The following is a 25,023-nucleotide window of genomic DNA, read 5'->3' as shown; positions in this document are numbered from 1 at the left end:
ATACCAATCCAACTCCTACTTCAAACCCACAAGCTATCCCTTGCAACCCCTGGGTTTATATAGTCTCCAGACAATGTGGTCTCCCAAACCCAGTGAGTTCAGGTGTGTAACCATGTCATGTGTCTCCTGTGCAATCTAGACACATGGTTTCATCATCCATGGCTACGTGCACTTGGACACTGAAGTGTCCTTGAGCCAATGAGCTTCAGCTGTGCTGATCAGCCTTGTCACTCTGCTGAATGCTCATGGCCAAACACACACACATCAAGCATTTCCCTGTGTGCTGTGTTTTAACCCTTCAAATCCCTGACATAAACACATGGATTAAATGTTGCCGTTGACTGTTCCATTTGTTGTTGTGTGTTTTTACGACATGAGGGAGGGATGGGGATCTTGGAATTTTTAATGCGTTTCTCTTTTAACTGTATCTTGTTTTACTGCTGTAATCCGCTTGGATTCCTCAAGATTAAGCGGAATACAAATTATTGTTGTTGTTGTAGTTTTCAAGGTTTTTAAAAAAATAAAATCATTTGTGTTATCGCAGAGCTATCAGCGGCAATTCCCACCACCGTCAGCAACATTTGATTCCCACTCAGAGAGTGGGTATTTTAAAAAATCCACAATACATAATCAATAAAAAATAGTCTTGAACAGTATGATTGTATACTTGTGGTTTGTATTGTGTTCCTTCACCATTGCTCTGCCTCACTACTTGTAGAGGGCCAGAAGCGGGGGGGGGGGGGGGGGCGAGACATTCCTTACAGCTTCATTAAAATTGTCAAAATAGCGTTTCTTTAAAAGAAAAAAAAGATGAGTGAGGTTGCATTTACACTGTACAAATAATGTTTGATACCACTTTAAGTGCTGTAGCTCCATCCTTGGTATTTGTAGTTTTACAAAGTTTTTAGCCTTCTCTGTCAAAGAGTGCTGGTGCCTCACAAAACTACAAATCCCAGGATTCTGTAGGAAGGAACCATTTATTTATCATGTAGATGCACCCTGGAGCTTATTTTAAAGACACAGAAGAAATGTGTATGTTGATTGGCCAGATTGCCTAGTTTCATGAGAACTGCATGACAATCCACTAAGGTGCCAACAGCCTTTTGCAGTATGTGGAGATGACACAAAGAGATACTAACCTCTAATAAACAACACTCTCATGTTCAAGAGCAGTAGTCCAGAAAAGCAGATTGAAAACAGGATGTTTATTATACAGTAAAAAACAGAATCTTACTTTAATGTTTTTCAGATACTATTTTTAATAACAACAAAAAGAGTGATACATTCTCAGGGAGAAATATTTTAGGGAAAAAAGACAACTCAGGAGTCATACTACTCAGTGTCTACTACCTTTCCCAGAGGCCATCTTCTTTCATTAAGCTCTGTGGTTTCCACCTTTGCCAAGATGTGCTCTCTGAAAGAAAAAAAGCGAGAGACAAAAATCATGAGATAATTTTTTTTCACATTCACAACACATTGAAAATACCCACGCATCTTCTTCATTATAAGAAATCCAAAATAGTGTAGGGTAAGGGTGCTAACTCTCAACAGTGCTTAACTTAAAATGTTGCTCCCCTTTGGTTGAGAAGCTTATCTCAGAGCAAACAACTATACATATTAAGGGATAGGAATGGTTGCCCCTTGCCAGCAGTCCCAGTCATATGGCTTACCCAAAGCAGGATAGCTTGTTATTCAGGTGATTGAGGAGGCTCTGCCACCCCCCACTTCATGTTTGGAGCAACAGCAGTAGTAGCAACATGTGGAAGACTATGTTAAGCAGTCATTTTTTCGCTTAACTCCATTTATTTTGAAAAATCATGAATAATCATAATCTAGTTATATACTAAATAAAGATTCTTGTATCCAGAATCACTTATTAAAACATTTGTATCCAGAATCACTTGTTAAAACACTGCATGCTCAGTGTTTTAACTGGGTCTTTAATACTGAAAATGTCTTCATCTTTTAGGCAATATCTATGTAATCATTGCCCAGCTCACACGCTCTACTGTAAATACCCAAATATACATTGATCTCATGTATAAGTCAAGCACAGGTTTGGGAGCCAAAATTACAGATTTTTTTATGACCGCTGGATAAGTCAAGGGTAAAATTAGCAGCATACAATAAATGATGTAAAGGATGAAGCAAAGAAAAACTATACCAAAGAATTTACAAAATTTCAGCAGGCATAACTGTTTATGCTCAACCTAAAGGCTGGGTGGATGAGAGAGTAAAGGGTGTTAGTACTTCTTTTAGGTGCTCCAAGGAGGGATTAAGCTCTCAGTTTTCATCAAGGGTGTTGTTGTTGTTGTTGTTGTTTTGTTTTGTTTTTTTAATAGAAAAGTTTATTGAGTTTTAAAAAAAGACAAACATACATAAAGCAAATCATATAAAACATCAAATATCGTGTACATAGTCATTGAGCTTACCAACATATCAACATCATAGAGAAGTTACCTAATATAATAATAGCTTTCCTCTAAACTGGAGACTCTGAAACCATCTCACTATACTCATCCTCCTCTGACCCTCTACAGCAGATTCCCTTTCTTATCTCTCTCACTCAATTACCTAACCACCCATTCTACCTATCTTTTCCTTAACTACTTACTTAGTAGGAGTAAGGGTGGTTTATTTTTTGATAGGAATTAAAGTACAGCACTCACATTTACCTGTAGATAAGTTCAGCCAGGTTTTGGGGGTCATTTTTGGATTAAAATTTCTAGACTTATGCATGAGTATATGCAGTATTTCCTTTTTATAATTATAAAATTTAATGAGCATGTTCAATATAAAAATGTAATGAATGCATTGGTTCATCTCTCAGATTGTCAGTATTACAACCTGAGTGCTGCCCTTCCAGCACCAATTTGAAAATATTTCTTGCATGTATAAGTGATTATTTGTTTGCTTGTTTGCTTTCGTTAGTTTTGCATTGTTATTCTGGGGGCCTGTCCCTTGCTCTCCCATTCTTAGAGGGATCCAAAATCCATTACACCCTTACATTCACCTGTAGGAGCCACACTCTAAGGAACCCTGCTCTAGTTAATTTTACCTTGGGGGAGTCTAGTGGTGCTAGAAATATATTTCTAGTAAGCAAAAGCTATTCCTTTGTAGGAAGCATAAGGACTGAAACAGAAAAGTACTTCAAGTGCTCTTGAGCAGAGTGATTAAACACCCTTAAAGATCATATCAAATTGACTAACCAAACTTTCAAAGATTTGAAATGCATTCTTAAGCATAATGTTCTTGGTATTTGGAACAGCAGTGCCTGGAGACTTCAGAATCCTACTCTTGACTCCTGTAAAACATACTGGTTTACAGTGAAGCAAAAAATGTTTGGATTTGTATTTTTAAAAGGTTAAGATTGTTTTAATATGTGTAATTCTATTCTTAAATATTTATTCATGAGCATACTTTTCTCACTTGTTCCATTTCTTTGTTTATTAACTTGGAATAGGACAGTATTGAATCCTTTCAGATGAACATTTTGAGTACAAAACTGAGGCATTTGGGGTCTCCAAAACACTCAGATGTTTATCTTCTGCTCATCATTGCTATAATAGCAACTGCTTCTGCACCAGTTTTAGGAGGTTCACTGCTCAGTGACTCTTTAAATTTGAGTGATTCCAGAAATCATGGTGAACATCTATAATAATAATAACTTTATTATGGCCATTTGGCCAGCAATGGTGAACATCTGATGATGTCATAGCATTAAGATTGTCATGCAACAAAGTCACTTATGAATGAATGAATGAAAATTTATTTATATACTGCTATTCCTACATAGATCACAGCGGTTTACAACATAAAATGAAACAATAACAACATTTCTTCTTCGTGGTCTCTGCGAATCATACAAATGGGTTGTACTGCGCCTGCGCAGTGCCTTCGGAAACTTCTAGAATCACTGGGCAAAGTACTCTTTGCAACATATAGAAACCTTTTGGCGGTAGCTCCGCCCATCCCTTATAAAGCCCCTGCTTTCCTGCTCTTTCCCCAGTTCCTTTTTTCCGCCGTGTTTGCTGCCTTTGGGAACTTTGCTCTTCAGATCTTATCGGAATCACTGGTAAACTTGACTCGGACCGTTTTTTTGACCTCTCTTTGCTTGACCCTTAATTGGACTGTTCGATTTTCACCTTGTTTTTTCGGTTTGATCCCCGTCACTGGCTTCGGACTGTAAGCGGACCATGCCATCGGTGCCCTTCAAAAAGTGCACCGTTTGCGGAGGTAAAATCCCCGGCCAAGACCCCCACTCGGCTTGCCTCCTGTGCCTGGGAGAGGCGCACATCCCATCTTCCTGCGCCCTGTGCAAGTCCCTCACTCCCCAAGCGAGGAAAAACAGAGAGACCAGATTGAAGGCGGCCATCTATTCTAAGGTCTTCGCCGCGGGTGCCATGTCCTCCCTGGGGGCCCCCTCCTCGACCGGGTCGGCTCCCTTACCATCGCTTCCCGAGGCCCCAAATCAGCTTATGGCCGAGCCTCCACCTCGCCCTGAAGTGGCTCTCCGCGAGGGACCGGACGCCGATGCTCCGTTGGGTGCCGTCCCTCGACCTTCAAAGAAGGATAAAAAGAGCTCTAAGGAGAGCCGCGCCTCTGGAAAGGACTCTAGCGCCCAGAAGGGTTCAGCCTCGAGATCCTCGGGCCTGAAGGCCTCGACCTCAGCGAGCTCAAGGAAGGGCTCGGGATCCACACCCTCGGCCCCGAAGCCTTCAGCTTCAGCGGACTCGGGTTTGAGGTCTTTAACTACCAAAGCGACGACCCCGGCTCCTGCTACCGTCTCACCTTCGACCCCCAAGAGGCACCACTCGCCTTCTCTGGGGGTCCATCATACATCGGCGAAGCGGCACCGCTCTGACAGGAGAGACTCGGACGGTTCCCGACACAGGGATGCTTCTCGGGACCGGACAGCTTCCGACCACAGACCCAGGGAATCTTGCCCCGCCGACAAGGCCGCTAGAGTTGTGAGCTCCAGGCCTACGGAGACGTCCTCCACGCGCTCGGGTCGTCCCTTCAGCTCTCCCGCCAAGGCTGCAGCCCTGCCTAGCTTCCGTCATATGCTGGATGACACCATCGACGTCATCCCTGAACCTGCGTCGCCAGCGAGCTCCACACATAGTTGGCGCTCTGTCACTCCGATGCCCAGATCGGTTGTCCACACTGCCATGGTCCACCGGGCCGCTTCCCCTTCTCCACCGAGAGAACCGAGGAAGCCTGACTACCTCTATGACAGTGAGACAGACACCTATTACATGGCGGTCCCCCGTGACTCTGTTCCATCTCGCTTTGGGACCCTGTCTCGAAGGTCCAGATCGGAACAACCCGCCAAGCCCAATCGTGACACCACAGCCCCAGATCTCCAGATAGTGGATCTGGACCCTGATGAAGAGGCCCTTTCTCACGCTCGGTACCGGCCCCAGAGCGATTTGGGCGCCTCGGATGTCGAGGATTACCAGCCCTCCGTCCAGGAGTTTGCCCAACCGGGCGCCGTGTCACCCACGGATGATGTCCGTACGTTTGCCAAACACGTAATTAAAATAATAATAATAATAATAATAATAATAATAATGTTTTATTTATAGACCGCTATTCCGCTTTGATCATAGCGGTGTACAAGTAAAAAATTGCAATGACAAATACAAAGTACAATCAAAATATTTTAAAAAGAAATAATTGATATTAATTAAAAAAAGAATGTTGTATTCCAGGCGAGGCCTGTTGTTGCTGGCCTGCCTCTCTCCCCCTCAAGATGGTGGTCAGGAGGAGGGCTCTTTGTCTTCAGGCCAGGCCTCTCTCCCCCTCAAGATGGTGGTCAGGAGGAGGGCTCTTTGTCTTCAGGCCAGGCCTCTCTCCCCCTCAAGATGGTGGTCAGGAGGAGGGCTCTTTGTCTTCAGGCCAGGCCTCTCTCCATTTTATGGGTTGATGTTAAAAATAAAAGCAGGCTTTCATATGTATACTTTATTTGCAGGTGAACTGGCACGATTTTGCTTTTTTTGATCCAGTGATGTATGAGAGTTTGCGGCAACTTATCCTCGCTTCCCAAAGTACAGATGCTGATGCTGTTTTTGCAGCAATGGACTTAGCATTTGCAATAGACCTATGCAAAGAGGAAGGTGGAGGACAGGTAAACAAAGGTTGCACAGATAATGTTACTAATTCTGAGCCTGTAACCTTTTACTGTTAATTTAAAAGGAATTAATGTCAGTAATTTAAACTGCAAACATAATCCATAGGATTTTCAAATTGAATATATATTTCCCTTAAGTTAAAGCTGTAAAGCTTTTAGCAACTTAAATTCTACTGTATTACTTCTCTAGGTTGAACTTATTTCCAATGGTGTAAATATACCAGTCACTCCTCAAAACGTTTATGAATACGTCCGAAAATATGCAGAACACAGAATGTTGGTAGTTGCGGAACAGCCTCTACATGTAAGTGACATGAAATTCTTCTCTGAACTTGATGGTATTGAAAGGCATTCATTCGTAAGAGCATTTGTTGTTTGTTGTTGTGCATCTTCAGGTTGTTTCCAACTTATGAAATTTTCTTAGCAAGTTTCTTCAGAAGGGATTTATCATTGCCATCTGAGGCTGAGAGAGTGTGGCTTTCCCAAGGTCACCCAGCAGGTTTACCTGGCCAAACTGGGATTTGAACCCTGGTTTCAGAGTCACAGTCCCAACTCTCAGACCAATACATCACGCTGGGCATTGCAAAATTAATGTAGATATTAAGTTTAAAATAAAATTTCTGTGAGGTCCTTGAAGTTGTTGGGTCATAAAAATAGTTGACATTAAGGGTTTCTGCCACTCAGCTTCAAGATGAATAATCCTCTGTGAAATTTACAGACAGCAAGAAACTTAATGCTTTCTTCAGCACTGGATGCAAACCTATTATTTCTGGTAGGGGAGCTTCCCTCCCCCCCTCCCCAGGCAAAAGTGGTCTTCCTTTCTGCAGGAGGGAAGAGTGACTAGTGGGCCCATATAGACAGGCCAAAATAAAGCTGCTTTGGGTCATTTTGGAGGTATGCTGTTTAAATGACACACACATCTTAAGAGGCCAGAAGCTGTGCCAAAGCTGTGGTCCAGTCGTTATGACTGTAGTGTAGCTTTGGTGTGGCTTCTGGCCTCTTAGGTTGCATGCATCATTTAAACAGCATACCTCCAAAGTGACTTGAAGCAGCTTTATTTTGGCCTGTCTGTATGGGCCCTAGTGTTTCCCAGGCTGTCATTTCCATCTTCTGATACCTGATGGGAGTTGATTCTACCCATCACTCACAGGGGGAAGGAAATGGCAAAATTAAACCCTGAAATACAGAAAGCTATGATTTGACATTCTGTCTTGTTCTTGTGTACCTTCAAGTTGTTAGCAACCTGTGGTGACAGTTTGTTCAGAGGTAGGTTGCCTTTATTTTTCTCTGAGATTGAGAAAATGTGACTTGCCTACAGTCACCCAGTGGGTTTCCATGGCTTAAGTGGGGAATCAAACCTTGGTCTCCAGAGTCGTAGGCCAGCATTCAAACCACACCACCACATCAACCATCTTTTTGCAAGCTTTTTGAAAAAAAGCTTTTTCCTTTAAAAATACTTCTGTCTCTTAGTCATAGTCATAGTCATAGTTGGCACTCAGCGCATTACACTACCTTTATTTTAGAAGCCTAGCACAACTACCAGGGTGAACCTTTTTCCTAATTACAGATGTGAAATTAGATGAGTAGAGAATTATTTTGTTCCTATGTTAACAAGATTCTTGGAGGACATTGGCAGCCTTTGCCCAAATGGCAGGCCCAACTGTGTGGAATCTTCCTGTTTAGCTTCAGTGGGGATCTTCCAAACTATATGGTAGATAGAATTGTGTACAGTGGCTAGTAATGATTCAGAGGATGGTTCTAATCCTCTTCAATTGTTTCACAACCAGCATTTTGTTTTGTTCTTTTTGTTAATGTTGAGCTTATTTTTGCTTTTTAGGCAATGAGGAAAGGTCTGCTGGATGTTCTTCCTAAGAATTCATTAGAAGACTTGACAGCAGAAGATTTTAGGCTTCTAGTAAATGGCTGTGGTGAAGTAAATGTGCAAATGCTAATCAGCTTTACTTCTTTCAATGATGAATCAGGTAGGAACTTCTTGGTTTATATGTGTTTTGCAAGAGTTTGTTATTGTGTTCTCCTTATTTGCATACTGGTTAGAGAAATGAAGTGTTTTAATTAGTATGACATCTTGGGAGCAGATTTCCCCTTCCTCTCCATTCCCCAGGACCTCTGCTCCCAGATCTGCTCTAGAGGGTTCCCCAGCTCTCCAGAGCAGGTTGCATGGAGTAGGAAGAATCAGTTCTGCCAACAGTGGCAGTTCCATTGATGGATGGATATAGTAGGATACTGTCTGTAGGTTTTCATCATTTATTGTATTTATCTCTTGACTGTTAGGTTAAGTCTTCTAACCAAGCAACTAAAATTATAATTCAGATGTACTTTGTAGTGGTCCACATTAGTATCCTTTCATCATACAGAGATTTGATGTTTTTTTATACAAAGTGAAACCTGACCACTTGTTTAGTGGAAACTGTAATTTAATGGTCAAAACAATTGTTCTACTGATCTGCTAAAAATAGGTTTTATTGACATTTTGAATACAAAGTTTGTAACTTTTGCACCATGAAAATGGTTAAATAAACATGCTGATAAAAAAACATAAATACTATGAACTGTCTACTCTTATATTAAATCGTTTCATTTTGAACAGGAGAAAATGCTGAGAAGCTTTTACAGTTCAAACGCTGGTTTTGGTCCATAGTTGAGAAGATGAGTATGACCGAAAGGCAAGATCTAGTAAGTATTCTTTCTTTTTGTCAGAACTAATGCATCTCTGTTGAGCTTTAGATTTTTCTGCATCTGAGATAGTGGGATATTTACCCAGATAAGCTATCTTGTTTTGTCCTAGGTTTAAAAAAAATGTATTTGCTCTAATGCTTCTCATTCGTTGTGTGAGCAAAACGTAGGTTGAAACCATGGATATTAACCAACTTAAGCTCTGCTTTTATGATTGCCGAGAAAGCCAAACCAAAGTTGGAAACACAAATACTCAAGACATGATATCCAAAAATTGACTTTTTTGGTAATATAGCTATTATTACTATTATTATCTAATTTTTTTATACAACCTAATGTATATACCACCAATTTATAACATGTATAAGAGAAGATTAAGAGGTGATAATCCCATTGACAAGGAAAGATAGGATATAAATCTTTGAACTAAATAAAATAATTAAAAATGATAGCCCTGTTTAAATATTTGAAGGGATGTCATACTGCTGCTCCAGCGACTAGGATATGGAGCAGTGGATGCAAACTAAAGGAAAAGAGATTCCACCTCAACATTAGGAAGAACTTGCTGACAGTAAGAGTTGTTCAACAGTGAAACACGCTCCCTTGAAGTATGGTGAAGTCTCCTTCTTTGGAAGTTTTTAACTCTCATTCTATACCACCTAATTCACGACAGTGTCTAAGAACTTACAATAAATCTTAAACTATGCCTCTTATCAAATAAATAGCACCATGTGTGGACTCATCAAGTGCATCTACTGCACTTAAACCTGCATACTTGAAATGGTCTGTCAGCATTTTTTGTAAAGCAGACTTTTCTTTAAGACAGAAGACTCAGTGGCAGCAAATCATATGTAAGGGGAAGGACACTAAGAAGTTAGTGAGTGAATATTTTCATCTTCATGGACATTGTTGGAGTTACTGTACTTTTGAATGTCATATTGTGTGGATGCATGAAAGGTAATCCCAATGAATAGTTGTTCTCTGCCTAACAAAAGGGCCTAAGACTTTACAAGGGACAGAGACACCCTAAATCCCAAGAGGAATTACTTTATTGCTGCTAATGGAATCTAAATGTTACTGCCCTTTGTATTGGTCCCACGTGGCCAGAAAATGGAAGTGGCTTCTGCCTGCATTGAAGTCGCTACATACCAACTGAACTACCACAGAAACAAGATCTGATATAAAATGTAGGCCTGTGACTCCCACACTGTCACTTTTCTTCTCTTGTATGATTTCTTAACATCTTTTGTCTGATGAAAAAGCCAGCAGAGCTTCAAAAGCTTGCATGAAGTGTTTTGTGAATTTTGGTTGGACAATGAAGGTATTGTTCTTTTGAGGAGTTCATACAAATATTTTACTATATTTATCTGAGGTTTAACAGAAATTATGGTATCAGTGCACACTTTATATTTTCTGCAAAACTTGTACAATTGTTTTCATTTTTTAAATAGGAGTTACCCAACTTTCTGGAGTTCCAATTAAGATCCTGGGGCATGATCACAAAATGGTTGCTGAATTCAGGAGAGTCACAGATAGTTACTAGGGGGTTGGGAAATCCCAGAATGTACAGTTGCTATGAAATACTTGTATCATATAATGTGTTGTCTAGAAGGCAAAAAGAACCCATAGTTTTGTATCCATGCAATCACAATATTATTTATAGCCTGCATTTTCTCCAAAACTGGGACACAAACCTAGTACAACATGGCTGAAAACACATACAAATCAATATTAGGACAGAATAGAATTGTTGCTGGATGCCTTCAAGTTATTGCCGAATTATGGTGACCCTAAGGCGAACCTATTGGGATTTTCTTGACAAGATTTGGTTTGCCTTTGCCAAGGTCATCCAGTGGGTTTCCATGGCTGAGTGGGGTTTGGACCCTGGTCTCCAGAATCATAGCCCAGTGTGCAAATAAATAATTCTGGGTCTAATAAAATAAAGTATTAAATATAATACAAAGTATTAAAACAATTTAAAATGTGCTAAAAGATAAAAAGCTGTTGAAACAGTGCAATTAAACTAAATTACCTGTGTCTTTTAAGGATAACAGAAAAACAAAGGGAAGAGGTGTCAGGCACTAAAAGCCACAGAACAAGAGGGCCACCAATAGTTTAAAATTAACATTAAAAAAGACAAAACAAATGGATATTTAAAAAATAGATATATAATCAGTACTGTATAATACCGTCAAATTTAGATTCTAAAGAATATAATAACAACCAATAGTGGGAATGAATTAAAAGGAATATATAACAATGTACTCCATGTATCTAAAGCGAGAGAGGGAGAAACAAAACTCTCCAAATATAATGTAAGAGAGGGGAAACTTGTTGCAATAAATTAAGCAGTAATACAATAAGCATTTGGAGAATTGGGTGGTTGGAGATGGGAGCTGCCATCTTTCTAGCCATTCATGGCTGCTAATGTTATCAGACTGTTTCCACTTGATCTTTTAATGAATTCTCCACCATACTTTCTCCAGTTCCAATCCAGTGTTCTATGAAGTTGGTTGTCACTTATGAAACGGTATGCCATTTTGTTAAAACAGCTTCTGAAAGGTTTCTCTCAGGTTCTCAAGAAAACAATAGCAAGTAGCAATACCAAGTACATTTCTATACCACTTACTGAAAAACACATTTTTCTTTATTCTTTGAAGCTCTGAGTTTTAGGCCAGAAAGGGGATTGAGATAACTAACATCAGAATGTTATATTTGTTTATTGAAGGTGGATAACTAGTTCCTTTTTGTCTGTTCCTTAGGTTTACTTCTGGACATCAAGCCCATCCTTGCCTGCTAGTGAAGAAGGTTTTCAGCCAATGCCATCAATCACAATAAGGCCGCCAGATGACCAGCACCTTCCCACAGCGAACACATGTATTTCTCGCCTTTATGTTCCACTTTATTCTTCTAAGCAGATTCTCAAACAGAAGTTGCTACTCGCCATTAAGACCAAAAATTTTGGTTTTGTGTAGAGTATAATATGTGCATTGCTGTGTAATTATTAGTCGCTAGTTTTTTGTAGATTTTCCATTGTCTATAAAAGTTTATGAAAGTTAATGCTGTCATACTCCCCCTGCTGGTATTGCAATGACTAAATGCAACATTCCTGTATTAAGTTTGCAACTCAAGAGGCAAAGAAGAACTAGCAGTGTCAGACTGTAACGATTTGCTAGTTGTTAACTTCTTGGCCAAACTCCAGCCAAAGATGACAGCAGAACAAAATACACTGTGATTTAGCTTTTTGTGGAGGGGGGAAACATGTAAAATGCTCTAAAAATTTCACAGCTGCCTTTGTGGAAAGCATTTCAGCAAAGGTTCTTGTTACAGAGGGAATAGGGAATTTCAAAATAAAAAATGAAGTATGTTCTGTGTTTTATTTTAAATTTTTTTTTAAAAAAAGAAGAAATGGTGTTTAATTTTGTGGTTGGCTGCAGTTGTGCATCATGTATATTGAACTTGCCAGTTAGAGCTAAGAGTTGAAATCATTCACATTTGCTTATAAAAACCACTGCCGTTGCAAATTTTTGTCTGTTTGCATTGGACTCTGGCACACTAATTACCACCACTAATGTTTTGCATGTAATCTGTATAACTTAGTGAGGATTTTTTTGTACATAAGAAAAAAGCCAATGCACAGTATTTAATCGTTCACAATCAACATTTTTGTATCCCTGTTGAGCAGTCAGTCAGGAATTGTTCCATCTCCAAATCAAACCTGGACACTTTCTACTGTGTCCAAAGCTGTTTTCAGCCTAGGCACTAGCTGGTAACTGTAAAATGTTTATAAGATCATGATTATTTGAAGGTACATTTTGAAAAAAATTTAATGTTCGTGAGCAGCTTAACTACTTTTGTATCTAGTCTTTTTTAAGTATCTTGTTACAGTTTTTAATAAATTACAGACAAAGTACAAAGTCATACTGAAGAAACATTAGTTTTTATTTATGTAGCTTGTACATTTTTTAGTTATCACCATGCACCACAGTTGTACACAGATCACTCTAAATTTCATAGGTGAATAAAACCCTCCTCTTCATTCAAAACAAACAGTTCAGTCCACATTTTACAGTTAGCAGAGAACCCTCAATTGCCTGGGCCCAACAAACTCACTTGTTTTCAACAGACTGTGGATGGAGGGCAATGTACTTTGTTCAGTCAGCACAAAAACAAACAAACAAAAAAGCCAAACGTATTATGTTTCATTTACAGAGTGCTTGCTTGTTTGGGGAAAACAGGGGTTTGGTTCTTTTCTAAGAGTGTGTCCTAATTTCAGTATGTTAGGATCCCATTTTGTTGAACAGTGTATGAAATGGGAATGCTTTTTGTGTTCTCTGTTGACCATCGCATAGTAGACATTAGTCAACAATTCTTCAGTGATGTCTACTTACTCTATATCTTCCTCATGTCCTTGGGGTTTTTGGCATGGGGAAAATTGCACATGACTGAGAACTTGCCTGGATTTCTGCCAAAATGGACCATTTCTTCCCTGCCCCCTTGCCAACACCTTTCAAGCCTCTTTCTGCCTTAGCTTAAAAATAGAGTGGCTTGCTTCTGTAGAACTTCCTAGATCTCTGGCACTTGTTGAAGACCTCTCGGGAGTGCAACTCAGAATTCAATGTAGTAAAGACTCTAAAAACCTTTCTCTTTAAGTTGACTGTGCCAGTCTTGTACAGTTTAAAAAATGCAGGTGCTTTTTAAAACTAGATATTTTTCTGCATGTTTTGGTAAAATACCTCCCACCCCTGACAGCCCTTCTAGGGATAAGGATGACGTTTCTCATGATGTATTCAATGGATGTTGAATTTTTGATTCTTTTCCCAAATTTGCTACTGGATTATGGCAAGTTTCTTGATGTCTCTGAGCCTCTTACTCACATTCTGTAAAATAATGATCACTACCTACCTCACAGAGGTGTTGAGGCTAAATAATGTTAATCTTTGCCAGATCCCTCTTATGAAAGGCTATGTATATTGTAAAGTTTTGTTTTATATATATAACCTGTGTATATATAGCATATCCATATGTTATATGTATAATTCTGTATATATCATAGCTGTTTTACAACAATCAGCAGGATAAATGACACAGTTAATAAACCCAACATAGCAGCTGAATAATATATGCACCCATTTATATATATACATACACACAGATATATGTAGACACTTTGCTGATACTCTAATTGAAGGGAAAGTTAGAATGATTTATGCTGTCATTGACTCAAGATGTATATGTAGCTATATAAATAGCTTTTTCTCTGTATATTTGAACACTTATCAAGCTTTTAATAAGAAATGTTTATTAAAATTGTACACCGCATTACTGTCTGACTTAAGCTAGTTTCTTTTTAAATATGTGGTAGAGTAAAAAGAAAATAGGAAAGCTTTAATAATGTGTTGAATTCTAATGTTTCAAATGAGACTATAGAGGGTGATTCCTTTTAAAATTATGTTTACTGACATAGTGCTGGTTTTACAACTTATCCTGAAACTTCTACACTTTGGAAACAACTGGATTTTATATTTAAATCTCTTTTTCAAATATTATTGAGTACATTGGCTTGGTGAATTTAAGATGCACAAATTGCTTTGGCTACAAAACAAAATTTAGTTTGAGTCTTTTTTTACTTTTTGATCCATAGATTCTTAGTCTTACAGCATGAGATGGTACTTGGGGATCTGTGAGTGGTAGAAAGCATCCATTCATTATGAGGCCCATGCAAACAAGAATTGTCAGAAATGATCAGTCACTAAAGCCTGGTTGTGTGTTGCATTTCATAACTATGCAGCTACATTTTTTTTTACTTTAGATCGCTGGCTTTTTATTATTTTTCCCCTTATTAGGTGGATTTTACAGCAAATGTTAAGTGAAGCCTCAGACTAATGAGCAGACACATGATGTAATTTTCTGGATTGCAAAAGGCAATTTAAATTAAATCTGAACTTGTGAAACCCATGTAAATGTATGAACAGTTAAAGGGGGATATTTATTCTGACTTGCTAAGCACTATATATATATATATTAAAAACGGAGCACACTAAATAAATATTTACTGACATCTTACATATCCTTTTTCTGTCTGTAAAAGGCTACATAGGGTGCCATTTATTTAGATGCTTTTGCTTATACCCTGCTGGGGAAAAGACAGAATTACTTTTGGTGTCCTGTGAATATCATACAGTATTCTTGAAATTGAAGCAGTCTGAGGAAAGGAGAGGTTATGTATAATCAAGATAAGAAAAAAAATATTTTAAAAAATATATATAAAACTCCCGCTACTTATATCCTTTCATTTGCAAAAAACAAACACAGAACCTAACAACTGACCATTGTAACTGAAAATAATACAAATTATGGTTTTGGTAAAATAAAAAACAAAATATTGTAGTATAAAAATCAGGAATATTGAAAAAGGCAAAGCTCATTGCAACTGGGTAATTGTCTCTGGCAGCACAGGAAGCATTCCATCATGAGAAAACGTAGCATTTCCCAGTTCAGGCAAGTTTCTGCAAAGTGGATGTGAACTGTATTGTGGTTTATAAGCAAATTCCAGCAATTGAAATTAGGCTCTGAAATGTACGAAGTCGGTGGAAATGCTTTAAGCACGAATAAAATACCCTTCCAATCCTAGTCATCAGTTTCACTAGTGTATATTTAGCTGTCATGAAATTTCAAGGCATCCTTGAATCTATCATTCATCACAATTTGCAGTTCTCATTTATTGCTCTAGGTCTAATTTAACTTTGCAGATTTTGATACCTTTCCCTATGAGACTTCAAAGCAGTAACACTAGAAACAGTGTTGATTTGGGGAGAGGGGTAGCACAAAAGAAAACCAAGCGAGACCTTTGTCTCACTTTGAGAAGAAATAATAAGCACATAATAATAATAGGTCAGTTAACAAAAAATTACAGTTATGCTTCTGTGTTGCTTACATGCAGTGGCAATTCCCTTTCTAGTTCACGTCAATAGTAAACACTCCCACACCCTGCACCTCATTCATTATGGGGAGATCCTTTTGTGAGCATCCAAAGCCATAGATTATTTTAGAGAGATACAAGCATTTTACCTGCATATTGGTCCTTCCAGTTCTACAAGGTTGCTCAAGACATTTTGCAGCTGGACCTGGAACCGTAGATGGTGCGCCTGTTGCCTCACAGCCCCAAGTCAAGTACAGCAGCCAGCTTAATAGGGCACCTGAAACTAAATATCCCAAAAGTGCTTCTCTCTTTCTTTACTGAAAATGCAACAACAGTAATCTGCTGCCTTTTCAATACATTCAATATCACCTGCACAAGGCAGCCACTGTACTTTGCCTTTTGACAGCGATGTGCCAGGTGTCCAGGAATACAGACTAGAGGTTTGCTTGGAGGTGCACCCAATTCATGTGATTACAAATTACTTTATTTTAGGTCATGTTAGATGTCTGCTTGTGGTTGGGCCAGGGTGACCAGATTCCTAACCGCAAAGGAGGACAAGGCACCAAAAATGTAGAACATTCAAGAAAAATGTAGGACATGACCAAATAAAAGCTAAAAAAACCTCATTAATATAAATATAAATTCCTGCTTCTTAGGCATGCCCCCAAATAGAGGACATTTTGGAATTCCTCCTGGACAGAAAAAAAAAGATGACCCTGGGTGGGGCGGTCCAACCTTCTTGCAGCTATCCTTGTGCAGACAAGTCTATACTGGACATTTCAACAGTGAAGTGAAACATTATCATGCTGTCTTTCAAGAGGTGGGTAAAAGCCAGCATTCACTTGACACATGTAGGTTTATATTTTCCTATCAGGTTTTTTAAAAAAATACATTTTCAGACTTAAAATTTTCAGACTGAAGGAGCTACCCAGAACAAATTAACTTCCATTGTCATCCAGGGAAGACAGAGATCACAATACTTAAAAGATTGTTTTAAATGACTGATTCCTCTTTGTGAACTCTCTGAGGTCCAAAACACGCTGCAGAAATAACCCAGTTTGAGACTGCTTTAACTACCCTGGCTCAATGCAAGGGAATCCTGGGGACTGTAGTTTTGTGAGACATTTAGCTTTCTCTGTCAGAGAGCACTGGTGCTGCAATAAACTACAATTCCCAGGATTCTCTAGCATTGAGCCAGGGCAGTTAAAGTGGTCTTGAACTGGATTATTTCTGCTGTGTGTTTGGGACCTGACTCTTGTGGGATTTTTGTGCCTGTTCAGACAATCTTTGGAAACCTCTAGAGCTGGATCTGTTCAGCTGAGCATCTCTGCCATGCCACACAGAGATGCTGTATGGTTTCCACTCAAACCTCCTCCATCACGCCCTGTATAAACTGACATTGATGCTGTTAAAAACTATTGAAAATAGGTTTTAAGGGGCTCTAATTTAATTATTAGAGATTAGGTTATTTTAATTGGTTATTCTAAATTCACTAAAGCTGTACTTCTGTACTGTGTGGGGTTTATGTACTGCAACTCCTTTAGCACTTTGGAACTGACTGGGGCCAACTAGAGCAACTATCTTTGTCAAAATGAGACAACATTCAAACTTCTACTCAGGTTCCTGCACTTTATGTAAATATTTTTAGTGAAGCAATTGATGACAGAATATAAACTGTCTGCACAAGTATCTTCAAAGGCAGCGGAGTGGTTCTTGTTTTCCTCTTAAGGGAGAATTTTGCACCTCTCACTTCAGCTTTTCTGAGGCATCTTTGTTGTTTGGAGTGTGGCCATTAGCTTAGGACAAATTAATCCTCTTTTGGTTTACAATTTAATGTGAACATTCTCTCTGGCTTCTCTTCGCAAACGAAGATTCAAGAAGCATATTGTTTTTCTGAAATATGAAGTAGTGATGGGGTTGAAATGTATGTGTGTGCTTTCAAATCATTTCTGACTTATGGTAACCCTAAGGTGTCCCAATATATCCTAGGGTTTTCTTGGCAGAGGTTTGCCATTGCCTGAGGCTGAGAGCATGTGACTTCCCAAGCCAAGTATAGATGCTATTTTTTCCCATCTCCAGTATCTTCTCAAACATTTTTTGTAGGAATTAAAAAACATGCAAATACTGTTTGGTCAAAGACAATATGAAGGATAGATCCACCAGTGATTTTCTTCAGCAGGTCTTTAGAATATCAATTGTATGCGTTGTGCTGTGAATTTTAAAATGCTGTCTCTTTTATTTATATTAAACTAAATTACCTGTCACTTTCTACATGTTTGAGGGTGCATTTTAGGTCCAGAAGGAGCAATTATATATACATAGACAATATATAATTGCTCCTTCTGGACCTAAAATGCACCCTCAAACATGTAGAAAGTGACCCTATCCCCAGAGGCTTGTGAGAGTTGTGTCACACACCCCTTGTCTACAACCAGTCATTCTCAACCCTGTGTGTGTGTTTGTTTAAATTTGCTTGTTTTCTGCTGCTCCAGAGACTAAAACATGGAAGAATGGATGCAAGCTCCAGGAAAAGAGATTCCTCCTCAACGTTAGGAGGAGCCTCCTGACAGTAAGGGCTGTCCGACAGTGGAACGCACTCCTTCCTCGGAGTGTAGTGGAGTCTCCTTCTTTGGAGGTCTTTAAGCAGAGGCTGGATGGACATCTGTCGGGGATGCTTTGATTGAGAGTTCCTGCATGGCAGAATGGGTGGGACTGGATCAGGGCCCTTGGGGTCTCTTCCAACTCTACCATTCGATGAAATGTAGTTCCCTGAACTTCTAGCCAGCAGAGGCAAAAAATAACCAGGGAGTTGGGGAATTAAAGTCCAAAACATCTGGATCCGCCCTGGTTGAGAACCCCAGCTAGATTCAGGGCTTCAGTCTGGAGTCCTTTCCTGCCATAAGTGGGCCTGCTCAGGAGCCCTTACAAATCCCAGGATTCCCCAGCACTGAGCCAGGGCAGTTAAAGCAGTGTCAAACTGCATTATTTCTGTCGTGCAGATACAGGTCCAAGACACTGCAGGAATAATCCAGTTTGGGACCGCTTGGCTCAATGCTAGGGAATTCTGGGAACGGTAGTTTCGTGAGACACTGAGCCCTCTGTCAGAGAGAGCTCTGGTGCTGGAATAAACTACAACCCCCAGGGACCCCTCCCTAGCCCTGAGCCAGGGCGGTTAAGGCGCTCTCAGAAATGGGTGAGGCCTGGCCCTGGAGTCTGGCGCCAAATACTGTAAAGGCCTTTGAGGCCTCCTCCTCCTCCTCTCTTGGCAGGACCGCCTCCCAGAGGAGGAGCCAAGGGGCCCAGGCCCAGGCCGCCTCAGGACTGGAGTGTCGTCCAGGCCGAGGCCTGTCCTCCCTGCCTCCGCCTCTCCTCCACGGAGGGCGGCCTGAGCCATGGCCGAGCGCCGCGGGTGCCTCACTGCTGCTGCTGCTGCTGCTGCTGCTGCTTCTAGGCCGCAGAGCCCTGACGCGGTGAGCCAGAGCACTTTAGCGCCAGGCCCGAGAGCGGACAGGGCCTGCTGCATCCACACTGCAGAAACAATCCAGTTTGAGACCGCTTTAACTGCCAAACTGCCCTGGCTCAATCTTAGGGACCTGGGAAATTATTTTGTGAGACATTGAGCCTTCTCTGTCAGAGAGATCTGGAGCCACAATCAACTGCATATAATTCCAGGATTCCCTACGCTGAGCAGGCAGTTAAAGCTGTCTCAAACTGATTATTGCAGCGATACAGCATCGCGTCCAAAAGCACAATGCAGAAACAATCCTTTTAAAACCTCTTTTAATCTTTAACCTTAAATCTTTTTAATAACTCATGGCTATGCTGTGGGATTCTGGGAATTGTAGTTATTGTTCGTGCAAATGCACATTCCAAAGCACACGCAGAAATGTTCAGTTTGAATCTGCTTTAACTGCCCTGGCTCAATGGCGGGGGAATTGTGGGGATTGTAGTTTTTTGTGTGACATTTAACCTTTGGCAAGAGTATTCCCTAGCACTGAGCCAGGGCAGTTGAAGTGTCTCAAACTGGGTTTATTTCAGTTGGTGTGTTTTGGACTCCAAGTGGAGGGAGTCCTAAGCAGGGACGTAGCCAGGATTTTGAGAAGGGGGGGGGGGGTCCAGACTAAGTGCCACCATTTTGAAGACTGAAAAAGCCCCCCCCCCAAGTTTGTCTTGGAGTGAAGGGAAGGGGAAAAAAAGAGAAAAGAGGGCTTGCTCCCTGACATCCTTCATCGAGGGCTCCTGCTGCCTGGTGCCTTCCCAAAAACCCAAAATGGCGCGGGGGAGCTCTGCTGGAAGGAGGAGCACAGCAACCAGGGCATGGTCCCTTTTCGGGGTGGGGGGGTCCTGCCTCATCCTCTGCTCCTGGAGGGCAACTGCATGTGGAGGGGGGCAGGGAAGGGAGAGGAAGAGAGAGTACGCCAAATAGAGCGAAAGAGGAGAGAGGAAAACACAGCCACACCTAGACTTCAATCTACTATTCCTCAGATGCATTTAGATGCAATAATAAATACATGTAGAGAGATCTTGCAGTGAGTCCTTTGGGCTCACTGTAAAGAAAGAAATTGACGGCATGAGCTTTTGAAGACAGTCTACTTCTTCAGATCAATTTAGATGCAACAACAAAACAATATGTAGAGAGATCTTGTAGCCCCTTTGAGACTAACTGAAAGAAACACATTGGCAGCATGATTTTCCTAGATGTCAGGTTTCCTAGCATTTTCCTCAAATGCATTAGATCCATAATAATAATAATAATAAAATAATAATTAAATAATAATAGAGAGATCTTGCAGCACTTTTGAACTCACCGAAAGAAAGAAATTGGAGCATGAACTTTCCTAGACTTCAGTCTACTTCCTCAAGTGCCTTATGTGGCTTGCAAAAGATCACCCAGTGGCTTTGTATGGTCCAGTTGGGATAATCAAAACCCTGGACTCCAGAGTCATAGTACTCAGTGATCAAACCACTATGGAGTAGGAGGATTTAATAGGGCAGCTATGGGCCATGTGTGGCCATGGGTCATTGTTTTGTGGTCCTCCCATCCATCCTCCCCAATTCCAAAATAATAATAATTAAATAATATATTATTATTATTATTATTATTATCTTAACATTTATATCCTGCCTTTCTGTCAAAGTGGGACCCAAGGCGCTAACAACCATAAAAACACATTAAAACAACAATGAAAATCGTAAAAAATACATTTAAAAATTACAAATATAAATTAAAAATACAAATATAAAATTCCAGAGGTTAAAATCAGCCAAACCCATGCATGCAGGAGGGGGTCTTTGGCTAAGAGAGAGGAGAAAGGGATGAAAGACACTCTGTACATGCTCAGGTACCCACTGATTCTAAGACTGAGCATGAACATAATTCTGATGTCAGAGGCTTGGTGGCCTTCCCTTCAACACAGCAAGGTCCCTTCCAGAAGAAATGGAGGGTGGAGGGGGAGGGTTTAACTCATGGATAGATGTCCCCTGGGTGAACCATGGGCAGGTCACACTCTCTCAGCCCCAGAGAAGCACCCTCTGGAAAAATTGCCAAGAAAACCCCATGATAGATTTGCCTTAGGGTTGCATGATCGAACCAACTGCAAATAGCATCAGCAAAAGAGCTCAAAGATGCATCCACACTGCAGAATAGTGCATTGAACCACTTTACTGACTGGCTCCATGCTATGGGCAATCCTGGGATTTGTAGTTTGGGAGCTATTTTAGCCATCTCTCCAGCCACAGAATCTGAAGTGCAATTCCCGAATCTCCCATCAGTTCATCATTTATTTCATTTCTGTGCCACCTTTCCCCCAGAAAAGGACCCCAAGTGTTTGGTTTTATGGTTGAACACACACTTTAACTTCCAATATAGTTCTTCTAATGGTCTTGGGATTTGTAGTTTTGAGGAGCTGTTTAGCCATCTCTGTGAGGTGCCAACAACAAACTCAATCCCAGCATTCCACAGCATGGAGCCAAGGGCAGTTTAAAGTGGCATCAAAATGGATTATTCTTTATGCAGATGTAAACATGTCCTTCTCTCGAAAGTGTTCACATACTGATAAATTTCAGATTGATAAAGTAAGGTGCAGGTGCTCAAGCAATTAGCGGCAGCCACTCTGTTCATAGCTCAGAGACACGAATTGTCATATTCTGAGACACTCAGAAGGGGGGCAAAAAAGGAGCTACGTGCAGGATGACTTATGAAAACATGAATGGGTTTATGTTTGGACTCAGTGGTTCAATATATACAATTATATATAGATAAACATACAAACTCCAAAATACATCTAGTCCTCACCTTTTGGTAAGGGAGATTCAACCTGTGTTGACTGTTGTTATAGAAGTCACCTTTTCTTTCTTTGATATTTCCTTTTAGACCTTCCTTCTCCCTTCCTTCCTTCCCTTCCTATTCCTTCTTCCTCTTTTTTCCTTTCTCTTTCATTCACTTCTTTTTAGTTCTCCCTTAACCCTCGTTTTTTCCTTCTTTTTCTGTGTGCTTTCCTTCCTCTTCTTCTTCTTCTCCTCCTCCCCTCCTCCTACTCCTTCCTCTTCCTCCTCTCCCGGACGGAGACCTTTTTTGGCAAAAGCCAGAGGGAGGAGGGAGAAGGAAAGAGGGGCAAAGTGTTGCTGGAGGGAGCCAGCCCTCTCCCCTCCCTCTCTCTCTCCTGAGTCCGCTGCCACGAAGGAGGAGCAGGAGGAAGGAGCTTGAACAACAGGCACTGCCCCCACCTCAAGGCTCCTCCCTCCCCTCTCTCTCTGAGTCCTCCCTCTCCCTGAGACTTCCTCCCCCCTTTCACTCTCTATCCAAGTCCTGCTTTTGATGGAGAGGAGGGGGAGGGGAGGAAGGAGCTTGATAGGGGGGGTCCTGAGGAGGAGGAGTGGAAGCACCGAAAGGGGAAGAGTCACAGGTACTCCCTCTCTACTCTCCCTCTCTCTCGAGCTTGGGTTCAACTCCTCCCTCCTCCCTCCCCCTCCATTAAAGCCAACGGAGTGGGAAAAGGGAACTTTTGTTTTGTCTTTTTCCTCTGTTCCCTCGCCTAGGTTTTTAATGGAAGGGAGGGGGAGAAAGGGCTTGAATACCCCACAGGCCTGATGAGGGGGTTCGACACCCCCAAACCCCCCCCCCCGGCTACGTCCTTGCCTAAGGCCGAAGCTATACCTTCACGGCTTGCTTTTGGGAATTGTTGTTGTCTTTGTGTGCCTTCAAGTCTTTCCACTTATGGCAACCCTTATAACAGGGGGGTTTTTCTTGGCATATTTCTATTAGAGAGGTTTGCATTGCCATCCTTTGAGGCCGAGAGAGTGTGACCTGCCCCTGTGGGATGATGGTGCTGTCCTTGTGTGCCTGCAAGTTTTTCTGACTTAGGGAGACTCTAGGGCCAAAACAAGGGGGTTTTCTCGGCCATGTTTCTTCACAGAGTTTGCCACTGCCATCTGAGCTGAGAGAGACTGTTTTTGCAAGAGGTTACCAAGTGGATTCGAACCCTGCTCTTCCAGAGCCATAGTCCGACCTCAAACCACTACACCACACTGGCTCTAGTCACCCTGAAATCTGGACATTTTTAGACAGATGTTCAGATGGGGTCCCAAAGTTTACACCTTTGCTGCCATACCTTTATAAGAGCAAGTCCCATCAAAGCGTAAAGGAGCTTCTCAAGGTTTTAGCAAGATAGGATTGTGTCATCCTGCCAGGCTTGGGTGGGATCGAGGCAGAAGAAGTTTGTGTTTGTGTTGTGTGCCTGCAAATTGTTTCGATTTAGGGTGACGCGAAAGAAAAGCTATCATGGGGTTTTCATTGGCAAGATTTGTTCGAGGAGGTTGCTATTGTCATCTCTGAGGCTGAGAGAGTATGGAGTTTATCAGACAGGAGTTTTGGACCCTCAATTCGCTAAGGAGTGAACAAACGTTTGCGCAATAACCTTATAACGCGATGTTCTACCACATTGCTTGCTTTTCCTTCATTCACCCGTATGTTATGTTTAGCGCTACAATTGCGCAAAAGTTGCAATTGCATGATGCAAACCATGCCATAGCGGAACTCTTTACTACACCATGCCTTCCTTTTGTGCTTGAACATTTCGCATCAGCATATTTGCGCATGCTCCTTAGAGGTTTTGGTGGCATCCTGACCTTTGTGCTTCCAGGGGAGAGGGGAGAAGCCCCTTCCAGTTTTCTAAGCCTCCTATGTATTCCTTCAGGACAGAGTATGGGGCAGGAGTGGAAGGCTCTTTGGGGCGTCCTTCATTTCTAGCCTGCTAGGTGTTCTTGCAGGGCAGGGAACGGGGCTGGAATGGATGACCTTTATAGGTCCCTTTAATTTCTAGCCTCCTATGTATTCCTTCAGGACAGAGTAAGGGGCAGGAGTGGAAGGCTCTTTGGGGCTCTTCATTTCTAAGCCTGCTAGTGGTCCATGCAGGGCAGAGCACGGGGCTGGTAATGGTGACCTTTTAGGGTCCCTTTATTTCTAGCCTCTAGGTATTCCTCAGGACAGTAGTAAGGGGCAAGGAGTGGAAGGCTCTTTGGGGCTCTTCAATTTCTAGCCTGCTAGGTTGTTTTTGCAGGGCAGAGGAACGGGCGTGGAATGGATGACCTTTTAGGGTCCTTTAATTATCTGCCTCCTATGTTTCCTTCAGGACAGAGTAGGGGGCAGGAGTTGAAGGCCTTTTGGGGCTCTTCAATTTCTATGCCTCCTAGGTGTTTCGTTGCAGGGCAGAGGAATGGGGCGTGGAATGGATGACGCCTTGTTGGGTCCCTTTATTCTAGCCTCCAACGTTTGCCCTTCAGGACATAATAAGTGGGCTGGTAAATGGATGACCCGTTTGGGTCCTCTTCTTTCTAGCCTCCTAGGTGTGTCTTGCAGGGCAGAGGAATGGGGCTGGAATTATGACCCTTTGGGGCCCTTAATTTCTTAGCCTCCAAAGTTTTCCTTCCTCGGACATAAGTAAGGGGGCGGAATGGGATGACCCTTTGGGTCCTTTAATTTCTAGCCTCCTAAACGTGTTCCCTATTCAGGGACAGAATAAGTGGCTGGAATGGATGACCACGTGTTGGAGGTACTTTCTTCTAAGTTCTAGCCTCTCGTGTTCTTGTCATTGGGCATGAGGAATGGGATCTTTGGTAGGTGTAGTTGTTTACCCTTTTTTTGGGGAATCTGTTCCTTTGTCTTTATTTCGTTAGTTTTGTACGTATTTCCCCCATTCTTTCCCTTTTACCTTCATTTCTTCCCTACCCTGGGGTTGTCTCTTCGGAAAAATGGAAGGCCACTGGAATGGGAAAA

General features: G+C 41.4%; 2 protein-coding genes across 3 annotated transcripts in view; both read left to right on the top strand.

Annotated features, from left to right (window-relative positions):
* LOC121929150 (E3 ubiquitin-protein ligase UBR5-like) overlaps window positions 1-14,149 on the top strand; it is a 92,494-nt gene extending 78,345 nt beyond the window's left edge. The window contains exons 42-47 of the mRNA XM_042464461.1: window positions 4,339-5,534; window positions 5,945-6,130; window positions 6,324-6,437; window positions 7,971-8,115; window positions 8,742-8,827; window positions 11,590-14,149. Of these exons, the coding sequence (XP_042320395.1) occupies window positions 4,339-5,534; window positions 5,945-6,130; window positions 6,324-6,437; window positions 7,971-8,115; window positions 8,742-8,827; window positions 11,590-11,802 (1,940 nt within the window). The 3' untranslated portion in view covers window positions 11,803-14,149. The remainder of the gene's footprint in view (window positions 1-4,338; window positions 5,535-5,944; window positions 6,131-6,323; window positions 6,438-7,970; window positions 8,116-8,741; window positions 8,828-11,589) is intronic.
* A 4,888-nt stretch (window positions 14,150-19,037) lies between these two features.
* Window positions 19,038-25,023, top strand: part of RRM2B (ribonucleotide reductase regulatory TP53 inducible subunit M2B) — an 82,293-nt gene continuing 76,307 nt past the window's right edge. For both annotated transcript variants that reach the window (XM_042462497.1, XM_042462495.1), the window contains exon 1: window positions 19,038-19,219. In XM_042462497.1, coding sequence (XP_042318431.1) covers window positions 19,142-19,219 — 78 coding nt within the window. In that variant the 5' untranslated portion in view covers window positions 19,038-19,141. The remainder of the gene's footprint in view (window positions 19,220-25,023) is intronic.

The sequence above is a fragment of the Sceloporus undulatus genome, chromosome 4 (genome assembly GCF_019175285.1).
Source record: "Sceloporus undulatus isolate JIND9_A2432 ecotype Alabama chromosome 4, SceUnd_v1.1, whole genome shotgun sequence".
Taxonomy (NCBI): Eukaryota; Metazoa; Chordata; class Lepidosauria; order Squamata; family Phrynosomatidae; genus Sceloporus; species Sceloporus undulatus.
The sequence above is the reverse complement of the archived record's forward strand: the minus strand, read 5'-3'. Positions and strand labels throughout refer to the sequence as shown.